This window comes from Ascaphus truei, chromosome 17 (genome assembly GCF_040206685.1).
Source record: "Ascaphus truei isolate aAscTru1 chromosome 17, aAscTru1.hap1, whole genome shotgun sequence".
NCBI classification, from domain to species: domain Eukaryota; kingdom Metazoa; phylum Chordata; class Amphibia; order Anura; family Ascaphidae; genus Ascaphus; species Ascaphus truei.
This window is the reverse complement of record NC_134499.1, coordinates 11,504,522-11,513,333: the sequence shown is the minus strand read 5'-3', so window position 1 is coordinate 11,513,333 and position 8,812 is coordinate 11,504,522. Positions and strand designations below refer to the sequence as shown.

Below are 8,812 nucleotides of genomic sequence, written 5' to 3'. Positions count from 1 at the left end.
ATTAACGGAAAAGGTTAACACCATTTGCAGGGGAAGAGATGGCAGGGAGGCGTGGGTGAGAGCAGGTGTGATCATTTGTTGCCAATATTCCCAGCCGTTTGAGCTGCAACAATAGACAATATTACCTTTAGTAATAAGAATACATTGTAGTTGCTGAGTTACACTGACGGAAGGATTGATTGAAACTAATAGGCAGCCATTTAGTGAACCCGGAGAAGCAGGATCTTTGCTGATCGACCAAGGGAGAATGAATCGATCGGCAGCTTCGTTTTCAATAAAGCTAATTAAAGAAAGGCGTATATATTAAAACATAAAACAGATTTTGTTTTTTTTTAAGTGCCGTTTCAACTGCCCAAGTTATATTTTTAAGTATTTTTCTAAAATCTAAGGGTAAAAAGGGGGACGATAGACAGCACTCTGATAGTGTTAAATTTATGCAATTGCAGGGTGCACGGAACAAAAGGGGACCCTTATTCCCCTGTATAGTACTAACAAATCTACGTAAGTACCAGCACTCACTGTCTAATAGCTAAATGATGAAAACAGTTGTAATGCAGTATAAACATTTAATAATAAAACGAACCAGAAATAAATCAAATGTGTTTGCAGAAACCAGTATCACAAATGGGCATGTCAAAGTGAGGGGGGGAGGGGAAAAAACATGAAACACAAGGAATATACACAAAAAACGGAGAACGGAAAGTATGCTAGGGGGGCGACGTTTCGAGGGACTACCTCTTCATCTGGCCCATTCCCCCTGGTCCAAAAGGTCCCAGAGGTACATCCCTAAGCCTTCCCCTATAACTGGTCAAATCAGACACCCCTGAAAGTAGATAGCAAACATACAGTGTAGGCTAAATACAGCTAAACAGCTAATAGCAGAGCAGCAAGAATCCACTAAAGTCAATGTCAGTAGTTCAAGTACCACAAGAAACTGGGCAATGGTACAGTAAAGGCTGAACACAGCTTGCAAGACAGCAGCTTGCAAAGAAGCACCAGGAGTCCCCAACATTCAATGAAAGGTTAATGGGAATAGCAAATGAAGACAGTAATCAAACCCTCTGTGGCTCTGCTCCTTGTGCTCGTACCTTCCAAAAGCCCCACCTAGATTTGTAGCAGGGGGTCTCCGGAGGTGACCCGTGTTAATTTCAGCCCCCTCCCCCCCCCCCCCGCGCGCTTCCCGAGATACCAGAGCAGGTGATGCCGGTATCTCTCGTCTGTTTAAAGGACCCGCACCATGTGGGCCAATAGGAAGCCGCAAGGGATGATGTCACAGCTTCCTATTGTTCTGCGGGACCTTTAAACCGCCATATTGTGAACCCAGCTGGGGCTGCTGCCGGCAGCACTTTACGAGGTATGTATCTCGGGCAGCCGGGGATTCCCGAAGCTGAAATCAAAGCGGAGACCCCCTGCTTCAAACGGTTCTGTTCTTTTTAAAGTTACAATTAAAAAAAACAGGCAAAGCCACTTTAACCTTAGAACAGATCCCTGAACCCCGGGGACCCCTGGAGATGGGCTGCGGTACTTTGGGGACCCCCGGAGATGGGCTGCGGTACTTTGGTGAACCCCAGGGACCCCGGAGATGGGCTGCGGTACTTTGGGGACCCCCAGAGATGGGCTGCAGTACTTTGGGGACCCCCGGAGATGGGCTGTGGTACTTTGGGGACCCCCGGAGATGGGCTGCAGTACTTTGGTGAACCCCGGAGATGGGCTGCGGTACTTTGGTGAACCCCGGGGACCCCCGGAGATGGGCTGCGGTACTTTGGTGAACCCCTCCCCCCCCCCCCCTGGCTTCTCTTCCCGGATGGCCACATTTTATAACCATGGAATACAGACCAATGAATGGCTTTAGTTAGGCGGTAGAAGAGGTGAGGGGCGGTTCAGCGATTCTAACGTCGTAGTGATGGGGGCTGAATTCTAAACCGACCTTAAAGAAATTCACCAAGGCCGCCATATTTAAAAAGGCAGCGAACATTTTTTATTTTACTACGCTAGCTTTGTGCAGGACATCCCTGCGCTTGTCAGGGCTCAGTTTGAGTTTCGGGGGTGGGGGGAGCGCCATTTTGAAGCTGCTCACACCAAAATGATTTTATATTTCAGTTTCTTCGCAATAGAAAACAATAGGGGGATGTCACGGAGACTACGGGATAAGGGGTGCCGAACTGTGCTATTTAGTTAATAATCCCCTAATTCTTCCTTTACTGTGGAAACATTCAGCATTGTATATCAGGAGGGGAAGATTGCTTTATATCAGGGATATGGGGGGGTTACAGAGGGTTTAGTGACAGCAAGGAAAGGAACAACAGAACGGGACTTATCGCCGCCAACGATGGTCAGACGCGGCCGTTCCGAAACCTGAAGTGGTTAGTGTTACCTTTAGGGTAAGGGGTTAAAGCTTTTTAGGATAACGGTTGGCGTTTGGGGGGTTTTAGGGGAAAGTTCGGGTTTACATTACCTGGGAGGAGAAACGGCCAGCGACAAGATGGCCTAGACCGGGGGGCGGGGGGCGGGGGGCAATGTCAGTCCTCAAGGGCCACCAACGGGTCAGGTTTTCAGGATATCCCTGCTTCAGCACAGGTGGTGAAATCAGTCCCTGCTTCGGCACAGGTGGTGAGTCACCTGTGCTGAAGCGGATATCCTGAAAACCTGACCTGTTGGTGACCCTTGAGGACTGGCGTTTGCCGCCCCTGGACTAGAATCTAGAGCAAAAATGGGAAAGAAATAATGACCCAGATTTCCTGCATCAAAAGCGATAGTGCAGGGAATCTTTCTTTTAAACGGATTTGTTCTTGTGTGGCCCCCTCTCCCACGTCCCGGCCCCCTCTCCCACGTCCCGGCCGCCCCCCCCCCTCTCCCACGTCCCGGCCGCCCCCCCCCTCTCCCACGTCCCGGCCGCCCCCCCCCTCTCCCACGTCCCGGCCGCTCCCCCCCCTCTCCCACGTCCCGGCCGCCCCCCCCCCTCTCCCACGTCCCGGCCGCCCCCCCCTCTCCCACGTCCCGGCCGCCCCCCCCCTCTCCCACGTCCCGGCCGCCCCCCCCTCTCCCACACCCCGGCCGTCCCCCCCCTCTCCCACGTCCCGGCCGCCCCCCCCCTCTCCCACGTCCCGGCCGCCCCCCCCTCTCCCACGTCCCGGCCGCCCCCCCCCCCCTCTCCCACGTCCCGGCCGCCCCCCCCCTCTCCCACGTCCCGGCCGCACCCCCCTCTCCCACATCCCGGCTGCCCCCCCCTCTCCCACATCCCGGCTGCCCCCCCCTCTCCCACACCCCGGCCGCCCCCCCTCTCCCACGTCCCGGCTGCCCCCCCCTCTCCCACACCCCGGCCGCCCCCCCTCTCCCACGTCCCGGCTGCCCCCCTCTCCCACGTCCCGGCTGCCCCCCTCTCCCACGTCCCGGCCGCCCCCCCCCTCTCCCACGTCCCGGCCGCCCCCCCCTCTCCCACGTCCCGGCCGCCCCCCCCCCTCTCCCACGTCCCGGCCGCCCCCCCCTCTCCCACGTCCCGGCCGCCCCCCCCTCTCCCACGTCCCGGCCGCCCCCCCCCTCTCCCACGTCCCGGCCGCCCCCCCTCTCCCACGTCCCGGCCGCCCCCCCCTCTCCCACGTCCCGGCCGCCCCCCTCTCCCACGTCCCGGCCGCCCCCCCTCTCCCACGTCCCGGCCGCCCCCCCTCTCCCACGTCCCGGCCGCCCCCCTCTCCCACGTCCCGGCCGCCCCCCCCTCTCCCACGTCCCGGCCGCCCCCCTCTCCCACGTCCCGGCCGCCCCCCCCTCTCCCACGTCCCGGCCGCCCCCCTCTCACACGTCCCGGCCGCCCCCCTCTCACACGTCCCGGCCGCCCCCCTCTCACACGTCCCGGCCGCCCCCCTCTCCCACGTCCCGGCCGCCCCCCCCTCTCCCACGTCCCGGCCGCCCCCCCCTCTCCCACACCCCGGCCGCCCCCTGCGCTCCCGATGCAGAATGAGGCAAAAACCAATGTTCTCATAAGATTTGGGGCGCCGCAGGTGTGGGGTCCCCTGTGCAGCGCGGGATTCCCAGGCGGTCAGGGCTGACCCTCTCCTTGTAGGTTAAAGCTGGGAGTGGACGGGCGGCTCCTTTAGCAGGTGGTTGGTGATGACTCCGGCCACTTTCTCCGGGTCGTTCAAGTGCACAAAGTGGTCTCCGTCCACCATGGTTAATTGGAAGCGCTGGAAAGAGACGCACGTAACAATGGTAACGGTGCAATCCCATGTAGCCAGCCCCAAAAAACATCAACCCAATGTTCATTCAATGTATACTAAAGAAAAGGAAACCTAGTATACAAGCCCTCTATCACTGCTATATGTATAACTAGCTGATATACCCGGCGTTGCCCGGGATTGAATGGTCCCGCTCCCCCTCTCTGTCCACTCACCCCTTATCTCTGCTCCCCATTGCCCTCTCTCTGTGGGTGGGTGAGTTAGTGAGTGGGCGGGTGAGTTAGTGAGTGGGCGGGTGAGTTTGTGAGCGGGCGGGTTAGTGAGCGGGCGGGTGAGTTAGTGAGGGCGGGTAAGTGAGTTAGTGAGCGGGGTCTCCCAGCTAGTGACTGGGTGGGTGGGTGAGTTAGTGACTGGGTGAGTTAGTCAGTTAGTGAGTGGGTGGGTGAGTTAGTGACTGGGTGGGTGAGTTAGTGGGTGAGTTAGTGACTGGGTGGATGGGTGAGTGGGTGAGTGAGTGACTGGGTGAGTTAGTGACTGGGTGGGTGGGTGAGTTAGCGACTGGGTGGGTGAGTGAGTTAGTGACTGGGTGGGTGGGTGAGTGAGTTACTGACTGGGTGGGTGAGTTTGTGACTGTGTTGAGTTGGTGGGTGAGTGAGTTAGTGACTGGGTGGGTGAGTGAGTTAGTGACTGGGTCGGTGGGTGAGTGAGTTAGTGACTGGGTGGGTGGGTGAGTGAGTTAGTGACAGGGTGGGTGGGTGAGTTAGTGACTGGGTGGGTGAGTGAGTTAGTGACTGGGTGGGTGGGTGAGTTAGTGACTGGGTGGGTGGGTGAGTGAGTTAGTGACTGGGTGGGTGAGTGAGTTAGTGACTGGGTGGGTGGGTGAGTGAGTTAGTGACTGGGTGGGTGGGTGAGTTAGTGACTGGGTGAGTGAGTTAGTGACTGGGTGAGTGAGTTAGTGACTGGGTGAGTGAGTTAGTGACTGGGTGGGTGGGTTAGTGACTGGGTGGGTGGGTTAGTGACTGGGTGGGTGGGTTAGTGACTGGGTGGGTTAGTGACTGGGTGGGTGAGTTAGTGACTGTGTGGGTGAGTTAGTGACTGTGTGGGTGAGTTAGTGACTGTGTGGGTGAGTTAGTGACTGTGTGGGTGAGTTAGTGACTGTGTGGGTGAGTTAGTGACTGTGTGGGTGAGTTAGTGACTGTGTGGGTGAGTTAGTGACTGTGTGGGTGAGTTAGTGACTGTGTGGGTGAGTTAGTGACTGGGTGGGTGCGTTAGTGACTGGGTGGGTGCGTTAGTGACTGGGTGGGTGAGTTAGTGACTGGGTGGGTGAGTTAGTGACTGGGTGGTATACCCGGCGTTGCCTGGGATTGAATGGTCCCGCTCCCCCTCTCTGTCCACTCACCCCCTATCTCTGCTCCCCATTGCCCTCTCTCTGTGGGTGGGTGAGTTAGTGACTGGGTGAGTTAGTGACTGGGCGGGTGAGTTAGTCAGTTAGTGAGTGGGCGGGTGAGTGTGAGCGGGTGGGTATGTTAGTGAGGGGGCGAGTGAGTGAGCGGACGGGTGAGTTAGTGAGGGCGGGTGAGTTAGTGAGGGCGGGTAAGTGAGTTAGTGAGCGGGGTCTCTCAGCTAGTGACTGGGTGGGTGGGTGTGTGAGTTAGTGACTGGGTGGGTGAGTGAGTTAGTGACTGGGTGGGTGAGTTAGTGACTGGGTGGGTGGGTGAGTGAGTTAGTGACTAGGTGGGTGAGTTAGTGGGTGGGTGGGTTAGTGACTGGGTGGGTGGGTTAGTGACTGGGTGGGTGAGTGAGTTAGTGACTGGGTGGGTGAGTGAGTGAGTTAGTGACTGGGTGGGTGGGTGAGTGAGTTAGTGACTGGGTGGGTGAGTTAGTGACTGGGTGGGTGAGTTAGTGACTGGGTGGGTGAGTTCGTGACTGGGTGGGTGAGTTAGTGACTGGGTGGGTGAGTTAGTGACTGGGTGGGTGAGTTAGTGACTGGGTGAGTGAGTTAGTGACTGGGTGAGTGAGTTAGTGACTGGGTGGGTGGGTGAGTTAGTGGGTGGGTGGGTGAGTGAGTTAGTGACTGGGTGGGTTAGTGAATGGGTGGGTGAGTTAGTGACTGGGTGGGTGAGTTAGTGACTGGGTGGGTGAGTTAGTGACTGGGTGGGTGAGTTAGTGACTGGGTGGGTGAGTGAGTTAGTGACTGGGTGGGTGGGTGAGTTAGTGGGTGGGTGGGTGAGTTAGTGACTGGGTGGGTGGGTGAGTGAGTTAGTGACTGGGTGGGTGAGTTAGTGACTGGGTGGGTGGGTTAGTGACTGGGTGGGTGAGTGAGTTAGTGACTGGGTGGGTGAGTGAGTTAGTGACTGGGTGGGTGAGTGAGTTAGTGACTGGGTGGGTGAGTGAGTTAGTGACTGGGTGGGTGAGTTAGTGACTGGGTGGGTGAGTTAGTGACTGGGTGGGTGAGTTAGTGACTGGGTGGGTGAGTTAGTGACTGGGTGGGTGAGTTAGTGACTGGGTGGGTGAGTTAGTGACTGGGTGGGTGAGTTAGTGACTGGGTGGGTGAGTTAGTGACTGGGTGGGTGAGTGAGTTAGTGACTGGGTGGGTGGGTGAGTTAGTGGGTGGGTGGGTGAGTGAGTTAGTGAATGGGTGGGTTAGTGAGTTAGTGACTGGGTGGTATACCCGGCGTTGCCTGGGATTGAATGGTCCCGCTCCCCCTCTCTGTCCACTCACCCCCTATCTCTGCTCCCCATTGCCCTCTCTCTGTGGGTGGGTGAGTTAGTGACTGGGTGAGTTAGTGACTGGGCGGGTGAGTTAGTCAGTTAGTGAGTGGGCGGGTGAGTGTGAGCGGGTGGGTATGTTAGTGAGGGGGCGAGTGAGTGAGCGGACGGGTGAGTTAGTGAGGGCGGGTGAGTTAGTGAGGGCGGGTAAGTGAGTTAGTGAGCGGGGTCTCTCAGCTAGTGACTGGGTGGGTGGGTGTGTGAGTTAGTGACTGGGTGGGTGAGTGAGTTAGTGACTGGGTGGGTGAGTTAGTGACTGGGTGGGTGGGTGAGTGAGTTAGTGACTAGGTGGGTGAGTTAGTGGGTGGGTGGGTTAGTGACTGGGTGGGTGGGTTAGTGACTGGGTGGGTGAGTGAGTTAGTGACTGGGTGGGTGAGTGAGTGAGTTAGTGACTGGGTGGGTGGGTGAGTGAGTTAGTGACTGGGTGGGTGAGTTAGTGACTGGGTGGGTGAGTTAGTGACTGGGTGGGTGAGTTCGTGACTGGGTGGGTGAGTTAGTGACTGGGTGGGTGAGTTAGTGACTGGGTGGGTGAGTTAGTGACTGGGTGAGTGAGTTAGTGACTGGGTGAGTGAGTTAGTGACTGGGTGGGTGGGTGAGTTAGTGGGTGGGTGGGTGAGTGAGTTAGTGACTGGGTGGGTTAGTGAATGGGTGGGTGAGTTAGTGACTGGGTGGGTGAGTTAGTGACTGGGTGGGTGAGTTAGTGACTGGGTGGGTGAGTTAGTGACTGGGTGGGTGAGTGAGTTAGTGACTGGGTGGGTGGGTGAGTTAGTGGGTGGGTGGGTGAGTTAGTGACTGGGTGGGTGGGTGAGTGAGTTAGTGACTGGGTGGGTGAGTTAGTGACTGGGTGGGTGGGTTAGTGACTGGGTGGGTGAGTGAGTTAGTGACTGGGTGGGTGAGTGAGTTAGTGACTGGGTGGGTGAGTGAGTTAGTGACTGGGTGGGTGAGTGAGTTAGTGACTGGGTGGGTGAGTTAGTGACTGGGTGGGTGAGTTAGTGACTGGGTGGGTGAGTTAGTGACTGGGTGGGTGAGTTAGTGACTGGGTGGGTGAGTTAGTGACTGGGTGGGTGAGTTAGTGACTGGGTGGGTGAGTTAGTGACTGGGTGGGTGAGTTAGTGACTGGGTGGGTGAGTGAGTTAGTGACTGGGTGGGTGGGTGAGTTAGTGGGTGGGTGGGTGAGTGAGTTAGTGAATGGGTGGGTTAGTGAGTTAGTGAATGGGTGGGTGGGTGAGTTAGTGACTGGGTGGGTGAGTTAGTGACTGGGTGGGTGAGTGAGTTAGTGACTGGGTGGGTGGGTTAGTGACTGGGTGGGTTAGTGAATGGGTGGGTGAGTTAGTGACTGGGTGGGTGAGTGAGTTAGTGACTGGGTGGGTGGGTGAGTTAGTGGGTGGGTGGGTGAGTTAGTGACTGGGTGGGTGGGTGTGTGAGTTAGTGACTGGGTGGGTGAGTTAGTGACTTGAGTGAGTTAGTGACTTGGTGTGTAAGTGAGTTAGTGACTTGGTGTGTGAGTGAGTTAGTGACTGGGTGGGTGGGTGAGTTAGTGACTGGGTGGGTGAGTTAGTGACTGGGTGGGTGAGTTAGTGACTTGGGTGGGTGAGTGAGTTAGTGACTGGGTGGGTGGTTGAGTTAGTGACTTGAGTTAGTGACTGGGTGCGTGAGTTAGTGACTGGGTGGGTGAGTTAGTGACTGTGTGGGTGAGTGGTGACTGTGTGGGTGAGTTAGTGACTGTGTGGGTGAGTTAGTGACTGTGTGGGTGAGTTAGTGACTGGGTGGGTGAGTTAGTGACTGGGTGGGTGAGTTAGTGACTGGGTGGTATATCCGGCGTTGCCCGGGATTGAATGGTCCCGCTCCCCCTCTCTGTCCACTCACCCCCTATC

The 8,812-nt window shown here is 56.8% G+C and overlaps 1 protein-coding gene across 1 annotated transcript in view; it reads right to left on the bottom strand.

The window, feature by feature from the left end:
• Positions 1-3,914: 3,914 nt before the first annotated feature.
• The window catches only part of SERHL2 (serine hydrolase like 2), a 67,573-nt gene continuing 62,675 nt past the window's right edge, over positions 3,915-8,812 (bottom strand). The window contains exon 12 of the mRNA XM_075573943.1: positions 3,915-4,178. Within this exon, the coding sequence (XP_075430058.1) occupies positions 4,059-4,178 (120 nt within the window). The 3' untranslated portion in view covers positions 3,915-4,058. The remainder of the gene's footprint in view (positions 4,179-8,812) is intronic.